This window comes from Prinia subflava, chromosome 5 (assembly GCF_021018805.1).
Source record: "Prinia subflava isolate CZ2003 ecotype Zambia chromosome 5, Cam_Psub_1.2, whole genome shotgun sequence".
NCBI lineage: Eukaryota > Metazoa > Chordata > Aves > Passeriformes > Cisticolidae > Prinia > Prinia subflava.
The window spans coordinates 7,188,441-7,206,117 of record NC_086251.1 but is presented as its reverse complement, the minus strand read 5'-3'; the positions used below and the strand labels follow the sequence as shown (position 1 = coordinate 7,206,117).

The window sequence follows — 17,677 nt, the reverse complement described above, 5'->3', positions numbered from 1 at the left end:
CTTAAAGAAGAAAACCTGAATTTTATTCAGAACTACATAATGTGCTTGTGCTGCTGACTTGCTTATAGTAACAGGTCTTGAAGCAGGTCTAAAGCATACGAAAATGTATCAAACTAGAAGGTTTTTTCTTTTTTTTTGTCATTAAATTTGATTGGAAAATGTCATTCTGAAATTGGACTGCTTTTCAAGTTCTTACTGTTTGTATTTAATGCAACCCCTTAATTATTACATCAGACAAGCATACGTGTGTTTTCATTGCCTGTTGAATTTTCTCTGTGTATATACGTGACTTTGTTTTCTTTTTTCTCCTCCCTGCAGAGGTCATGGTAAAGGTTCACGTAGTTGACCTGAAGACTGAATCTGTTGCTCCTCCAATAAGTGTTCGAGCTTATTTGAATCAAACAGTTTCAGAGTTTAAACAGCTAATTTCAAAGGTAATTTACAGTCCTTAAGGACTTGTGTTAAAGAGTTTTCATTTGTTGTGACTGTGAAATGTGTTACAATTTACATACCTAAATTGAGAGCCTGCACCTTGTGCAGACCGTGCTGTGAGTCCTGTCCTGCAGGGTTCAGTTAGACTCTGCAGTGAGTTTGTCCACCTGCTCACTCTGCTGAAAGCAGCAGGCTGCTTCTTGCTTCCATCCAGAGTTAGCATCTTTAACAACCTCACTGAGAGTCCAGCTGGTGACAGAACTGGGGAACTGTTACCATACAGCTGAACCACAGTGTAACTTCCCCCCAGCTTTAGTATTTGAAACCTAACATCCAAATCTGTCCACGTTCTTTGTACAATCTCTCCTTTTCATCCCAGCAGCCACTTGTTACTAAGGATGCAAATTGATTTTTACATATTTTTAAACCAAGGGAAGTTTCTGCTTCCACTGCATTGGAAGACAGAGATTGCTTTTGCTCAGTTCTGTGTAAAATAATTTAGTGGTTGGTATAACTTCATGGTATTTGTTATAAAATATGATTCCAGCTCTTTGAGTTCAGTCTAACTCATAATTAAATGAACATGGTGCAAAACCTGTTGTTCGAGAATATTTTTAATTTTCAGCTGGTTCATACATTTAAGACAAGACCATTGTCATAAATGATTTTCCAGTTCTCTGCAGAGCCAGGCCATTTTATGCATCTGACTTTTTGGAAAAACCAACACTTGCTGCATATTAAAGGGTGGAGGAAAGGCACTGGGACTGAACAGGTTTGGGTGGTTTCCTCCCATGTTGTCTTTGGCAGTTTCAAGGTTGATAACCAAACCTGCTCCTTTCCCTGTGAGTAATCCCAGAAGTGAAGCACTAATGTCAGTGTTGAAGGTGGTGTGATGCACGTGTTACCTCCCTGTCCGTGTCCTGTTCTAGGCCACGCACCTCCCCGCTGAAACCATGCGGGTGGTGTTGGAGCGGTGCTACAACGACCTGCGTCTGCTGAACGTGTCCAGCAAAACTCTGAAAGCTGAAGGCTTCTTCAGAAGCAACAAGGTACGTGCTGTGGTTTTCAAAGTGTTCATTCCTCGTGTTTGTGTTTGCCTGTCATGTTGTAAAAGGCAGGGAAGTACATACGGAATTGATAATGGATAACTGTTGCGTATTTTGGTCTGCAGTGTGTGGGGTTTCTGTGCCCAGCACAGTGGTGCTGACGAGTGCTCTAGGCTGTGTATGAAGCCAAGTGTACACAGGAGAGAGTGGACTGAGATGAGACATCTGGCTGCTACTGTGGCTCAGATGGTGCTGAGCTTAACAGCCTTATGATGAAGGCAGTTACAATTCAAGCACTCTTAGGGAGCAAAGACTGATACATTGCCATGAAGCCTGCTGGATGTGTTTGCTGAACCACCTGAACAAGTGTACCTGCTCTCTGTGTGAAACTTACTGAAACACAAATACCAAAACTAAAAGCAAGTTTTTGGTGGGTTTCTATCTTAAATTCAGTAGTATTCACTATGAAGATTTCCCCTGGACAATTTGTATTATTTTTTTGAAAAAGACTTCTAATAAGTATTGCCAATAATAACTGCGTAATGCATTCAGAAAAAGAATAACTTAGTACTCAGATAACTTTAACGTTTTAAGTGCATACTTTGCCCTTTTTTACTACAGTGGAAATAGCACATCTTTTAGCACATTTTGCACATCCTCTGTCTCTGAAGTTAAAACTCAATGTTAAATCTTGATGAAGAAAGATTAAGGAAGGGTTTGAGGGCTCATAGCTGAGCAAAACAATGGCATGGAGTTGTTACTCAGTTACTCAGAGGTCTTTCACAATCAGTGTCACTACAACATGGAGCCCTTTGACAAAGGGAAGAGAGACATTTAATTTGCACTACTGCCTGCACATGTATACATTTAAATCTTCCTTATGACACTGCACTGGAAAATAAAGACAGTCTGCTGCAGTGGTGGGGCTGATTGCTACCATAACGGTGCTGTGCACAGGTGAAGGGTGCACACAGTGATTCCTGAAGCCACTTGTGAATATGTTTACTGCAAATGGTCAGTCTGCTTACATTTCACTCCAACCTTAACATGGAAAACAAAGAAAAGTGAAATCATTATTATACTGCAGACTCCTCGGTCTGTCTTTTTCCTAAGCGTGAATTTTAACACTTCGATAAAAGGTGATGTTTCTTGATGGCATTATTTCTAACGTGTGCTCAGCCCTGTGTTTGCTGTTGCATTTATTTAAAATGGCACTTCTCCCCTGTCCAGGTGTTTGTTGAAAGCTCCGAGTCTTCGGACCGTCACGTGACATACACGGACTCTCAGCTGTGGAAGCTTCTGGATCGCCACGCCAACACCATCAGACTGTACGTGTCGCTGCCAGAGCAAGCCCCTGGCTCCCAGCTCAGACGGGCACTTTATCAGAAGTCTGCTGGGGGTGCAGGCAACTTGGATGAACCTTGTGAAAGAGTAAAAGGACCTGTAGGTAATATGAAATCCGTAGAGGCGATTTTGGAAGAAAGCACTGAAAAACTTAAAAGCTTGTCGCTGCAGCAACAGCAGCAGCAGGAGGGAGATAATGGAGACAGCAGCAAAAGCACAGAAGCCAGTGATTTTGAAAACATTGAGTCACCTTTAAATGAAGTAGACTCTTCAGCATCAGCAGAAAACAGAGAACTTGACAACCAGATTCAGGTTTCCGATCCAGAGAATCTGCAGTCTGAGGAGCGCTCGGACTCGGATGTCAATAACGACAGGAGTACGAGTTCGGTGGACAGTGACATCCTCAGCTCCAGCCACAGCAGTGACACTTTGTGCAACGTGGACAATGCCCCCCTGCCCCTGGCTAATGGACTGGATTCTCACAGCATCACCAGTAGCAGGCGATCAAAAGCCAATCAGGGCAAGAAGGAAACCTGGGACACAGCAGAAGAGGATTCTGGAACAGACAGTGAATATGATGAAAGTGGCAAGAGCAGAGGAGAAACACAGTATATGTACTTTAAATCAGAACCCTACACTGCAGAGGAGGGTTCAGGAGAAGGGCAAAAATGTATGTATTCTTTTCTAAATGCCTTAAAATAATTCTGTGGGTTTAACTACTTAATTCATATGCTGTGTTAAAAAAGTCTAATGGCAGTATTGAAAAACTTGATTATAATGTCAAAGCTCATGAAAGTGCAGACAGGATGTGATGTTCAGCAAAAATCTAGCCTAATTTTGATCTTGTAATAAGTGATTACATATTTGAAAAGTGTCTTGCTCTTTTGTTTCTAAGAGAATGAACATGTCCTTACGTGTATTGATAGTGTTCCCTGGAGAGCAGGCTGAGTTGTCTTCTAGTGGAAGGATCATAGTTGCATGATCAGCTGCTGCTGATTCACCTATTTCAGAATGCACTTATTTAGTGTTGTTAAAACAGAATATTTCTGTTACCATTTAGATTAACAAACCTGAAAAGTCCTAGTCATTTGACTGTAAGGAGAATTCAAATATACTTAATATTGACAATTTAATTCACTAACTGAAATACAGTGGGTACAGTGAGGCATGGCTGACATGAAAGTGTCCAAACAAGTTCAGTATAAGAGCCTAAGTGATATATAGTTGTGATAAAAATAAATAATTTCAACAATGCTCTGTACCTGCATGTGCTTTATAACTAACAGAATAATAATTTAAAAATAGCAGGATGTAAAATAAATATTTTAAAAGGCAAAATCTTTCATGTCAATCCCAAAACTCTGTAATAGTAATAGAGAAAGAAGAATTTCACATGGAGAAACTGATTTGCATCTACTAAAGCTTTGATAAAATTACTCCTTTAGCTTGGAATGGTCTTTCTTTGGGGCTAATTCTGAATGGCTTTCATTTTTCCTTGTTTTGTTTTGGCGGGTCTAATTGGATTCAGGAATTATCTGTTTGCAGTAATTTTGATGTTAACAATCGACTATGTAAATGATTACTGTCAGAAAAAGCTTTTATTTCTTTTTAGTATAATTCAAATAATTTATTTGTACACTTCAGTATTCTGAATAGTTTATTCTAGAGTGTCACGACATTGTATAATCATGATTATAGTATATTGTAGTGTAGTACAAATTGCATATATTAAGAAACACGATTTCTAAAGATAAACTATTCCCTTTACTTTTCCAGAATTTCATGTTACTGCAGTTTTCCTTAATTACAACATCATTCCATGAAAAAGTCCCTTAATCTGGATTTGAGCTTGTCTTGTGATACCCCATGGCCTTTCAAAACGTGGGATTAACCTTTTCAATGCTGAAAGCCAGGAAGGAAAACAGAAGGGGTTGGGTGGCCTGTGCCTGGCCAGTCCCAACACCAAAGCTCTTCCCTCTCCCTTGGGGCAGGGAAAGCTGTAGGAGGATTAACTGCAATTGCTCCATGGAATTCTGTTTGTTTTTTTCTGAACAGACAAGGTACTGCTTTGCTGCACTACATCACTGAATGCAAACCAGGCAGTTTGGAACTGCTGTGTCCCCCAGAAACAGCTGCCCATAAACACTTAAAATACAGCAAAGCTTTTCAAGGTTATGATAACACCATTAGATAAAATGTAAATGTTGTCATTAACCATAATTTAGGCTTTTCAGATCTGTTTTGCTGCAAGTGCTAACTCTGAATATATGGAAATTGTATATGAGACTGCTTTTTATTTTTTGGTAGCAAGGTGTTTCATACCATTTTTATCTTTATTTTTGCTTAGGGCTGATGGTGCATGTTGATAAAAGAATTACACTGTCTGCCTTCAAGCAACACTTGGAGCCTTTTGTTGGAGTTCCATCTTCTCACTTCAAAGTCTTTAGAGTCTATGCCAGCAATCAAGAGTTTGAGAGTGTTCGGCTGAATGAGACCCTTTCGTCATTTTCTGATGACAATAAGGTTATTAAAAAGTTACTTTGATTCAAGGAAAGTGTATTGGTACAATATAGATAAAGTTAATTTTCAACAGGTGAAATAATTGGTATTGGTAGCACGTTACAAATAACAATTCTGATTTTGATGCCAGTTCTAACAGACACTCCTTTTGCATTCTAGATAACTATTAGACTTGGAAGAGCCCTTAAGAAGGGTGAATACAGAGTTAAGGTCTATCAACTCTTGGTAAATGAGCCTGAGGTAAGGTATTGAATGTTTCAATACTGATTCGTGAAAATATTAAAATGTGCCTTGACCAAGGTTTTGCTTTGAAATCTTGGAAAAAATGAAACTCCTTCTTCACATTTGCCTGCAAATTTTTCTGGATTTAGAAAGGGAATTTGAGATGTTTTCTGTTCCAAGTATGCAATTGGAATGTGATTTACATTTTCTCTCAAGTGTCTTTATTTCTGTAGCATAAATGGAGGAGAAGTGAATTGTTTCTTTGTTTCCCTTAAATGCATGACAGTCACCTAGCATCCTCTCCAAAGAAGAGGAAACTGTGTTTACTGGTGGCTGTGGTTCTCAGTGATGCTGAGCTGATCTAATTCATCCCGTTCATGTGCTGCAGATCATGCTTGTCACGGGGGTTGTCTGGGTAATGGTCCCTCTGCATAAGGCAAGCCTGAAACAAAAGTGCCTCTCTTGCAGTAGAGCAGCTCATAAGCTGCTGGGACATGAAAGATACAGAAGTGGTTATACGGACTGTAGACTGGATACATTGCAGTCTTTAGAGGCTGGCTTTGTATGCACTTTCATTTTATTTTTTGGACAAAACTGCAGAATATGTATTAATAATTAATAAGAGACTGAGCTGACCTGCTAAAGCAGGGAATAAGATAAATTTAAAGGCAGCTTCCATGGAGTCATGGAGTTGTGCCTGATCCATGAAAGCCAAGAAAGTGGCATTTTTATGATGATGTGGCTTACTTAATTTGAAAGCTCCTTTGCCATTGTGTGGAATGTGAGTGTAATGGTAGCAGTCAGCAGCACAGCACAGGCAGTATTTCTGCCCAGGCAGTCAGAGGGTTGGAGTGCCCTGCCAAAGGGCTGCTGCTACACAAATTAGTTACTCTCCATTTTAATGACTTCACTGCCTGCCTTGCTAATGAGAAACTTACTGATCTTTTTGCCAGGTGGATGGGACTGGTCACAGAGCATAAACAGAGGTAGTTTTGTGTTCAAAAGAATTCTCTCTTTAATCTCTTTCTATTTATGTTCACAGCCATGCAAGTTTCTTCTAGATGCAGTTTTTGCTAAAGGAATGACTGTCCGACAGTCCAAGGAGGAGCTGCTTCCTCAGCTTCGAGAACAATGTGGCCTAGACTTGACAATTGACAGGTAAACCTGATTAAATACCATTTTAAAACGTGCTTGGGGATTTCTTTCCTCTTGTGGAAAAGGAAAGTAATGAAAGGAGGAGAAATAAAGTGCTGTGATCTTTGAATCAGCTGGTGAATACAAACATTAGTTCAGCAATTCTTGGCTTTCATCTCACGCAGAGTGAATTCTGTAGGGGATAATATTTACATAGAATTGCCTGTGTGCAACATGTCTGCAGCTTTAGATCTCTCTAATGATTATTTCCTTCAGAAAGGGGAGCATTAAGTCAATCAGTTCTTTAAAAAGCCACCTGCTCTCTACATGCAAGCCCAGCACAGATCACTGCAGCAAACTGCAGGATCATTGTGTGTGTGTGTACAGCCCTGATCTAGGCTGTCTGCCCTTTACTGTAATTGGGTAATCCCTAATTAGGAAATGGTTTTCTTCCTTTGAATCTCTACGTATTTCCTGCTCTGAACAAATGGAATACAGACGTGTTTCCCTTGTGTTTGTGAATGATTCAGCACTAAGCCAAGCAGTGACAGACACCCTGCTGTCAGGACTGTTTCAGAACATTAAACTTGTTCTGTTAAACTTCACCAGTCCTTGAATCAAGGAGTCAAAGTATTCCAGTTTTGTCAGAAAAGACTCAGTTTTGTTCTCTGGCAGTGCTAAGTGTTCATGAACAGATAAAAGCTCACTGGGGATTTTTGTGGTGTATTTATAGGTTTCGCCTACGAAAGAAAACCTGGAAGAATCCAGGCACTGTGTTTCTGGATTATCATATCTATGAAGAAGATATCAATATTTCCAGCAACTGGGAGGTCTTCTTAGAAATACTTGATGGTAATGATATATTTCTGAATTAGTACTGGTGATGAAATATGTCCATGCAGATACATTGGTATAATTTTAAGTCTGCACAGCAGTTCAGTCATTTAGTAGTTTTCAGACAGGATTGAAAAAACATTTCTGTCATGAAGGAATTTGGAACAGAAACTTTTGTTCACGAAAACAGTTTTGGGATCAAAAATTAGCAGAATGTTTCTGAAATTCTGCTTAAGTATCATTTAAATTACACCATTTCTTAAGCATTCCTTTGTATATACACTTAAAATCTTGATTCTGAATTCAAAAGCATAATTTAAGGGTAAGAAAAGTAGGCCTCAAGGAGATTCTGCCCATAAAAAATTCGTTTAAAGGAGCTGGTAGCAGCTAAATCATAAACTTCAACTAAATCATAGTCCTTTCCTCTTCCCCCTTTTTACAAGTGAGCTGCTTGCAGCACACTGGGTTACTTAATTTGTGCATGTAGGGCACATGTGCATCTCTAGGGCAGTCTTCCATATTAGAGTATCTTTAAGCTATGGACAAACCCTAATTTAAAAGAGGATATTTTGTGATGTTAATAAAAAAAAATTCTCTTTCTTTGCTAGGAGTAGAAAAGATGAAATCCATGTCACAACTTGCTGTTTTATCAAGACGATGGAGGCCATCAGAGATGAAATTAGATTCTTTCCAGGAAGTAGTACTAGAAAGCAGCAGTGTTGAAGAATTAAAAGAGAAGGTAAAATGTGTAAAATGATGCAAGTTTCTTGTGATGATCGAGAGCCTTATTGATGTTCTCTGGTGGGAAACACAAGGATGTCATAACTCCAAAAATCTTGTTGTGTGGTTATTTTTTTTTTCCCCAGGAACTGATAATCTATCTCATCCCATTATCAAACCACATGAATTATCAACTTTACTTCTTAGTTTCACATAATGGTCTGGTCTGAAAGTATTCAGGTGAATACATGCAAAGAAAAAGTCACATCTTGAAGTTTAAGCAGCTTAATAGTATCTGTGTCCCTTATCCTCAAAAAACACACATGAAAGAAAAGCTAAGTTATTGCCTCTTGGTGTTCTTTCAAGCTAATGTTTTGTTATCCCAAAATACCAAACCTTTCAGCCTCCTCCTATTTGAATTTGGGAGCTGTTGCTGAGGGTGGTGTTGCTGTATCAAGTAGGCTGAGCTGTGTTTTGGTTGGAAAGAAGTATGGCTGTGGTGTGGTTTGACTTAAGGCTGGGGTGCTCTGACAGGATCCACTCTTGGAGAAATGTTTATTTATGTGTGCCAATACCCAGTTGTTAGGAGGCCACCTTGGATGTTGGGGCCAGTAAAAATGCTGGTGTCAGTGACCCTGAGAATTGATAAATTGGAGGTGTTGGTTCACAGGCTGGGTTTGTGTTTTACACAGCTTAAGCTGTGGGCTGCTTTCTAGCATTCCTCAGGTGGAAATGAAGTTGACTACAAGTTCTTGCATGCAGTCAAGCATTCCTCCTCACTTGTATCTGAAGAGTTGGCTGCCCTTGTTTTCTTGCCTCAAGAATTGATGTACAGGAAGCAATTTTATTTTTTTAAGTTCTAGTAGGAAGTGCAGGTGTGTGGAGGTGGGTCTTAGTCATGTGTATTTTCCAGCTGTGCCCTCTCACAGGTTGACTGGATAACATCTTCCCTGTCACACAGGGTCAACATGAGGCACTTGGTCTCTTTGCATCTTGGAACTAGAATGTTATTAATTAATTGTTTCTATGACCTTCTTTTGTCTCCCCTTCAGTATTAAGAGAAGTGTGAGGAAATGCTGTCACAGCAAGCATCACTTGTGACACACACTGGTAACTTCAGAAATGTTCAGAACGTGTTCTTGTCACTAGAAATTGTGTTCTACACAATTTTGTACATTGGAGGATTTGCAGATAATTTGACTTGCAGATTTGGCAACTATTGACTTTATGTAGCCACTGTGCAATATTGCTGCTTTAGAATAGTATTAAATCCACCATTTCTCTTCACAGCTAAGTGAAATAAGTGGAATACCCTTAGAAAACATCGAATTTGCAAAGGTAAGTAAGAATTTGTGTATTTTTACCTTTTCGTGGCACAGATGTGTGATTATGAGTTTTATTGTATTCACTAAGTAATTGCTTTTTTCAGGGTAGAGGAACCTTTCCATGTGACATTTCCATATTAGAGATTCATCAAGACTTGGACTGGAATCCAAAAGTATCTACACTGAATGTTTGGCCCCTGTACATTTGTGATGATGGTGCAGTAATATTTTATAGGTATGTATTTCATTACACTATAATAAACCACACAAAATAAAGCTGTGGTTAACATTTGTGGGGTGACGTAATGGACAGGAACATAAAGCACTCTTTGCTACCTTAAAGAAAAGGTTTAAAACATTCAGCTGACATACTTGTGCTCCTCAGCTTCCTAAAAGCCTGAATATTAATTAAGAAAACGAGCACTGCACCTTTTTACTCAATCCTCCCTCCCAAGGCACTGAAATTAAAGCTAGTTACTATGCTTGAGTGTGTATCTGGATTCAATTTCTTAAAATAGAACCATATCCCACGTGGAGTTAGTGAGAGTCTTGCTGTAGGTTTTGGAGAGCGAGGATTTTATTGTCTGAGTTTATTCCCTTGAGAAATTAGTATGGATTCTTTCTAAAAAGCCTGTTATGCTAAAAATTCTGTTAATGTGAAAAATGTTGATCAGTACTACTGCTGGTGGCAGTAACCCGGGGCAGGAGTTGAGGACTGAGAGCTTGAATATTGTCATTTCTCCTAAACTTGGTGAGTGAGGCAACCTCATGGGCACATTACAGTGGCATTTTACATAACTGCATGTGAGCTGGGGAAAAACAGCTGGTTAATAATGTGCTGCCCCTGATGAAAAGGACTTGGGGGAACATCTGGTAAGGACTGGCTGACACACTGCTTCCAGCTGTTGGCAGTGAGACCAAAAGCAGAGCGGATCTGTGGTTGTCTGTAAAGAGCAGGAGTAGGGGAGATGGAGGATATGGGCTTGTTCTTGCCCTGATCTGTAGTCAGGCACAACACTGAATGCTTCTGCTGGAAAAGCAGGTTTAGACACATTGCCTGTTCCTGCAGAATAAAGCAACCCCTGAGAAGTGTTGTGGTTTTTACTAAGGTGCTCCAAGCAAAAAAAGAAAGCAGAAGTCTACTCGTGGTTACTGTATCAATCTGAATTTGAGCATGTGTTTACATTTTAGGGATAAAACTGAAGAATTAATGGAATTAACAGATGAGCAAAGAAATGAACTGATGAAAAAAGAAAGCAGCAGACTCCAGAAAACTGGACACCGGGTATCCTACTCTCCCCGCAAAGAAAAAGCACTAAAAATTTATCTGGATGGAGCACCAAATAAAGATTTGACTCAAGACTGATACTTGCTATAGCATTTTCCCTGGGGAATTTTTTTTGTTTCCAATCAAAAAAGGTTCACTACTACTGTGTAGTGCCATTACGGCAGGACATTCATTAGGTGTAAAGCGCTGACACCAGCAGAGCCGGGCGTGCCGGCGCAGGCAGGGCCCCGCTGGGCACTGCGGGACTTGGAATCATGTTGTGCACTATAGTCAAATGTACTGTAAAGCTAAAAGGGATGTGCAAATAAAAGATTAGAACTCAAAAGCGGGCGGGGAGGGAAACGAGTGGCAGTTGTTGAGGACAGTGTGCACATAGTAGCTAGTGAAACTAGCCTCCAACAGGATACTCATAGCTTAATAATAAAAGCTGTGCAAAGGCCATGAAAGAATCCTTTTCTCTGTTTGTTTCACTGATACACGCATTACCTCATCAGAGAGTCTGGAGTAAACGTTAACTCGTCGGTTCTAGGAAAGCAGCGGGGAAGGGCCGGGCGTGGGAGCGCTGCAAGTGTCAGGTTTTAGAATATTCTTCCATAAAACAGGGGCTCTGAGAGGTGTCTGCAGGAAGCTGCTGCAGGCGTCCTTTGTTTGCAGAAGTGCTGTTGTAAGGTAAAGTGGTTTTTAATAGGTTACCAATGAGCAGCTCTAGTGTATTGCGTTCGATGTGTAAATAAAATCTGCCCTATCCATTTACCACAACTGCAGTTCAGCTATTTACCATGCTATTTCTTTACACATATCAGCATTCATTGTGTACATTTGGAAGTATAGTTGCCTGTTTAAATTTGTATTCATTTTATGTTTGACGATGCTGGGTACTTTAGGGTTGTACTTCCCCTTGTTAATGAAGTTTTTGTTCTGTTCCGCTACTTTTTTGTACATTTTGTTTTTAAGACTATTACAAGTTTGCATCTTCTCCACCTGCTGAAAGTCAGTTTCTTTTCCCAGAGCTGATTCCATAGCTATATGTAGTCAAGTATTGGGGCAACCTCTTAACACCTCAACGTACGAACTCGGTAGTTCAGGCTGTGGTGCAAAGACTGATGCAGTCAACATGATTTCATTGCAAAGCCTAGGAACAGCAATTCTTTGCTTTGGTCCATAAAGATCAATAGAGAACAATTCTCCATAGTTTTTGGAAAAAACACCTAATTTATAACAATCAAAAGATTTTGGTAAACTTTTTCATGCCAGATGCTGTTTACAACAATGAACATGCCAATAAAACATTTGTTCATTCTGTTGTGTTATTTTAATCATTAAAATGCTGTGTTTTTTATTTAAAAGATTATGGAATTGTTTCATGGAAATATAGACTTCCCCAAGGCAGTGCTGGAATTGCAAGGCTGTGTGTCTGTGTGTATGTGCACACCCCCTCCATGTACAGAGTGTTACAGGAGCTGGTTTGTAGCCTGGCTGCTGCTCCTCTTCACATTCACACCAAATTCTTCTTCAACTGAAGAGCTGAAGTTTCCTTTTCCAGAACTGAATTTCTCACCAGTGAAGCCTTTAAGTATGATTGGCAGCTAAATTCCACTCCAGAGGGAAAGGGGTGTTCAATAACAGAACCTTCAGTTGTTCCTTGCATGCTGGCCCACAACAACCTAAAAATGCTGAGGAATCTGGCAGCTTGGGAAGCAGGCATTGCACAGAGGCATTCCCTCATTATTCCTCTTCTGACTGTCCTGTGCTGCCTCTTGGCCAACATATGTGAGGCTGGAAATGGGAGCAAAGGGAGCAGAGGGAATTGCCATCCCCTAGGTGGGGTACTTCATTAAACTACCATTTGCCATAGGTACAGCCTGCTAAAGTGTCCTTAGAGCTTTTAGAAGAGAGAAAAAATTACCTATCAAATGGATCTTGAATTTTCTTCAACTTGGGACATTTGGAAAGGCAAAAATCTGGGGATGGCAGCACCAAGAACTTGAAAGGACAGTGCTGTCCTTAAGAGGGCAGTGTTCACAGACAGTTACTGCTCTCATGGATTTGTTTTTAAACAGGAAAATAGCAGTGGCACTTGATTCCTTCTCCTTGTATAGATGGGGCTGTCTGTAACACAATAATTTTATTAGGGATAGAAAGGGAGGGCAGACTCAGTGAACTCTCAGAGACTGTGTGTGTGTGTTGGTGTGAGAATGGGTTGTAGAATCCTTAAACCAAACCTCAGGCAGTTACAATGAAATACCCTCCCTGTTTATAATGATAATGGCTATTAATTATTCATTCTGGTACCCAAGGAATTTATAGAAAAGCCTTCATACACCAGAAGTGGTGAAAGATGTGCAGACTGGTAGCACAGGCTTACACCTGCTCCTGTCATTGGTGCTCCAAACTACAGACATGAGCAATAGGGATTATTTGGGAAGAAGCACCATGAAAAGTTACTTGGCTGGAACCTCACATCTTGTTTTACCACGTGCAACAACAGGTGGTGAAATCTAGATGCCAGAAAATCATTAAGAGTGGAGGAGCCATGGTAGCAAACTGGTGAGTGAGACAGCTGGGGAGTTTGGGGGTCAGATTTTACTCTTGGCTTGCTATTGTTTTTTTTAAATCAATGACCTTTTAGGATGGTAAAAATAATCATCTTGTAACATGTACAAATTTATGCCTATGAAGTGTATTAAAAACACTAAACAGTTCTAAAGAAAAAAATTCCTTTAAAATTTTCTTAAAATCTATGACTGCAACAGTGTCAGAGTAAATGTTCTTGCTTTAGAGAAATAACTCTGAACATCTGTACTCAAAGATCACTGTTTATGCTTGTGTGTATTTTTTAATGAGTACAAGTACTAAGAAGTTTATTTCCAGCATACAAGGGGAAAGTACAAATCCAGAAGAGCACTCCTATGGTTCCCATTTGGCAGAAGGTTTGGTCCAGGGGCTGAAAGAATTCCACAGCAGCTGGGACATGCAGGTTTGGTGCACAGAAAAGATGCTCCTTGAAGACCTTGTTTATTGCACTTCTATCCAGCAGTGTGTGTTCAGGGTTCATACAAGCAAGACACTAAACAAAAAAATAAAATCTAGAAGTAACTAACTAAGTGGTGCTTGGGCTTCAGATTTCATCTCCCAAAAGCAGCTCCTGAGCTGAGTCGGGCTCAGGGTTCAAACCCGCTTGGTCCTCCAGGCTTTCTAATTCTCTGCGCACCTCCTGAATGACACTGCTTTCCTCATAATCGGAGAGGAGATCTTGGGGCATCAAGCTGAGAAAGGGCATCTCGTCCATGATTAAGGGATCTTCTTTCTCAGAGGGCTGGGTTTCGTTGGCAGACAGCTGGCACACAGATGCAGTGCTGTGGCTGTTGGGAAAAGGCACAGCTGGTCACGTAGTGCATCACTTGGGGTTCTTTTGCTAGTCTGTGAAATTCCCCATTCCCTCCCCATGTGAAAGCATGTTAAATGAACAGTGGAAATACCCTAGCTGACTTCACAAGCACCTGATTCTCACAGGCTTGACAGCTGGAGAGTTATAAATGTGATTTCCACATACAGAGATCCTAACAGCACAAAATGATCCTGGTAAACAAGAGAGCAGTGGCCCTCCAAAAAACAGGTAACAAGAAAATGTTAGTTGAATCTTCAGATTCAGATAGAAAATTCTGGACAGTTCAGCTACATTCACACCATAATTAATTTCTGTGTTTCTGTATCCTCATCTGAAATGTTCTTACTAGACCTGACATTTGCTGACAGACATCCCCTGAGGGTAATGGCACATTAACAAAATGGTGTGAAAGGATGGGATCAGCTCTGCTTGCTTCCTTAGGTGACATTTATGAAGCAAAATGTTACCCAATTCCTTCTCAAGCATGAAAAAACATAGAAGGAGTTGGAGACAGAAGAGAGAAATATTAATCTGCATCTTTATCCCAGCTCTGGTGTCTTGCTGGAAGTTAATATGATGCTGGTAGTGTAAGAGCAAATTTGGAGAATTTATCTCATAGAAAATGTAGATTTTCTAAAAATGCTTTGAGCAAAACTGGAGTGATCTCACTTTCTGCCAATGAAACAACTGATGATGATGCAAATAACTCCTTTTAAAGAAATATTAAAAGCACAACCTATGAACAGTTTGTATTTAAATTCCTTTAATGCATCTTACATTCTAAAGCAAGCCAAAATCTGACAGAATCCCAGTCTCACATAGAGAGTTGGTGGACAGGGACTGAGTACAGAGAATGGCACTGGAATGATGCATCTCAACAGTTGGTAGCACTGGCTGATTAAAAAGCAGTACCAGCCTCATTAATTCCCACTGGATTAATGAGTTGCCAAACTCCATTAGGCACATCAGTGTGGGACAAAGCAGAAGCTTTCAGCGCTACTGATGAGAAAAGCTGTCAAACCCTTTTCTAGTGCGGCAGAACCTGCGAGTTCTGGAGCTGTTTACCACATTATTATTTCTGCAGCTATTTGCCACACGGTTATTTCTGCAGCTCTTTACCACACTGTTACTCCTGCAGCTCTTTACCACACTGTTATTTCTGCAGCTCTTTACCACACTGTTACTCCTGCAGCTCTTTACCACACTGTTATTTCTGCAGCTCTTTACCACACTGTTACTCCTGCAGCTCTTTACCACACTGTTACTTCTGCAGCTCTTTACCACACTGTTACTCCTGCAGCTCTTTACCACACTGTTATTTCTGCAGCTCTTTACCACACTGTTACTCCTGCAGCTCTTTGCCACACTGTTATTTCTGCAGCTCTTTACCACACTGTTATTTCTGCAGCTCTTTACCACACTGTTATTTCTGCAGCTCTTTGCCACACTTATTTCTGCAGCTCTTTACCACACTGTTATTTCTGCAGCTCTTGACCACACTGTTATTTCTGCAGCTCTTTACCACACTGTTATTTTTGCCCAGCCCTGTTGCTCACCTCTGGGGCTGGCAGCTGAGGCCGCCGGCGCAGGGGCAGCGCTCCAGGACTCCGTCGGGCTCCAGGTCCCAGGTGATGAGGTTGAGCAGTCTGTTGGAAGGGTCATGGCAGGGCTCGCCTTCCTCGGGTAAGGGCGTGCACACGGGAAACAGAAGCTCTGCAGGCCAAAGGAAAGGCATTTTAGGGGAAGTCCCTAGCTGTCTGCTGAGCTGGGGTGAGCCCGTGTTTAGTTCTGTATGCAGGATGTAAAAAGACAGGCTCGATCTCTTTGTACCTCCCCTTACATGACACGGAGCCATAAGCACGTTTTTTCCACTAGGTGGGAGTAAGACATTTGAAGTTCATCCTTAGTGAGCAAGATCAGCTTGACCCAGAGACGGCTGTCAACTCCTGACTGCTGCACAATTCCATCCCCTGGAGATTCCAAACTCTTCTAATCCCAAGAAAACTAACATTATAGGCAGTCCTTTGCAATGAGTGGCATTAAATGTTTGAAATCTGAATAGAGACATACCTCTCTATCTTAAACTCTGTCATTTTTCCTATTTCTTTGCAGAGGCTGCAAATAGAGAGCAATTGCTCAGAAACTAATGAGGTTACAAGAACTACAACTCAGACATTTAATTTATTTTATCAGTTCTACTGTGGGCAAAGCTGTCTGATGGCATCTGGGGCTTAGCACCCCCGTTTCTACAAAGGGCTGAATTTCAGCCTGTGTAAGAAATTATTTAAGAAGGCTGTGTCCTTTGGGTTTCCTCACGTCAGGAGCTCCCCATCTCAGTCTGGAACTCAGCTCTTCCAGATGTTCCTATAAAACCTCCCTTCCTCCTCTTGTCTTCACTCACCTCATAGGGCAGGATAAAATATGAGAAGAATTCAAAATCTAAGTTTTTAAAGCAGATTTGGTCAAAAGACACATCTATGTGTGTCTGCACAGACATAGGTGCTTTGATGTACGTGACCTATCAGTTCCCAATTTCAAAACATTACATGCTGAGCAGCAAATCCTCCACAGTTTACTACAATTTTACATAAAAACACGTATCTTTATTAGCACAAATATTTGCAATACTCTGGTGATGGAGAGAGGCCTTGAGGTTAAGCCTAACCTGCAAAATCCTACAGCCCTGCTAAAGCAGACAGCCATAGAGAATAAAAATCCATTGCTATTCATCAATAGCACTGTTTTATGTTCTGGTAAGAGTATGCTATCAATGTTCACCAATGCTCTTACCTACTGATTATATATGTGTATATATATATATGTATAAATAAATGCAGTGAGGAACTGGTGGGTATAGAACAGCAGAAGAAACTGGACCCCAACCAGACAGGACTGGGGACTGATTTCAGGCTCGAGACCTTCTCCTCTGTGCTCCCTTCTGTAAATCAAATTTCACATTCCCATGTGGACTGACAACATAATCTGGGACATCATTCCTCTGTGCCTCTGGGCTGCCTGGTCACCACTGCAGGGTGTGATGCCCTGGAAGGCTCAGGTAAAATCTGGAGTATGAAATGTGTCTGCAGTCTGTTCTGATGGGCTGCTTGCTGAGAGGAGGGAGAAGGCACTTTCAGCCACCTCATTCCTTTCTTCTGCACATTTTGAATTCTCTCTTTTTTGCTCCATTGTGTGTAAGCTTGACATAGAGCTCAGCTGGTTTTAAATGCCTGAGACCCCCCCTTAGAAATGCACATTTTTGTGCTTCTGCTGCTGGTCTCATCTCTAGTGTGCAACAGGCTTTGCCTTCAGCAGCGTGCGCCCCACCAGGCTGTTTCTCACTCCTAATTCCATCTGAGTTTTCTAATGGAGTTAACCCAGTGCATTCCACAGGCTGAGGGAGAGCAGCCTGCTGGTTCTGTAGAGA

At 40.9% G+C, this 17,677-nt stretch overlaps 2 protein-coding genes across 5 annotated transcripts in view; one reads left to right on the top strand and one right to left on the bottom strand.

The window, feature by feature from the left end:
• USP47 (ubiquitin specific peptidase 47) overlaps window positions 1-13,950 on the top strand; it is a 53,174-nt gene extending 39,224 nt beyond the window's left edge. For all 4 annotated transcript variants that reach the window (XM_063397920.1, XM_063397918.1, XM_063397919.1 and 1 more), the window contains 11 exons: window positions 319-434; window positions 1,362-1,481; window positions 2,709-3,492; window positions 5,170-5,345; window positions 5,502-5,582; window positions 6,607-6,722; window positions 7,432-7,550; window positions 8,141-8,271; window positions 9,543-9,590; window positions 9,682-9,812; window positions 10,769-13,950. In XM_063397920.1, the coding sequence (XP_063253990.1) occupies window positions 319-434; window positions 1,362-1,481; window positions 2,709-3,492; window positions 5,170-5,345; window positions 5,502-5,582; window positions 6,607-6,722; window positions 7,432-7,550; window positions 8,141-8,271; window positions 9,543-9,590; window positions 9,682-9,812; window positions 10,769-10,943 (1,997 nt within the window). In that variant the 3' untranslated portion in view covers window positions 10,944-13,950. The remainder of the gene's footprint in view (window positions 1-318; window positions 435-1,361; window positions 1,482-2,708; window positions 3,493-5,169; window positions 5,346-5,501; window positions 5,583-6,606; window positions 6,723-7,431; window positions 7,551-8,140; window positions 8,272-9,542; window positions 9,591-9,681; window positions 9,813-10,768) is intronic.
• DKK3 (dickkopf WNT signaling pathway inhibitor 3) overlaps window positions 13,676-17,677 on the bottom strand; it is a 115,976-nt gene continuing 111,974 nt past the window's right edge. The window contains exons 7-8 of the mRNA XM_063397922.1: window positions 15,810-15,966; window positions 13,676-14,227 (exon numbers count right to left, since the gene is read on the bottom strand). Of these exons, the coding sequence (XP_063253992.1) occupies window positions 13,984-14,227; window positions 15,810-15,966 (401 nt within the window). The 3' untranslated portion in view covers window positions 13,676-13,983. The remainder of the gene's footprint in view (window positions 14,228-15,809; window positions 15,967-17,677) is intronic.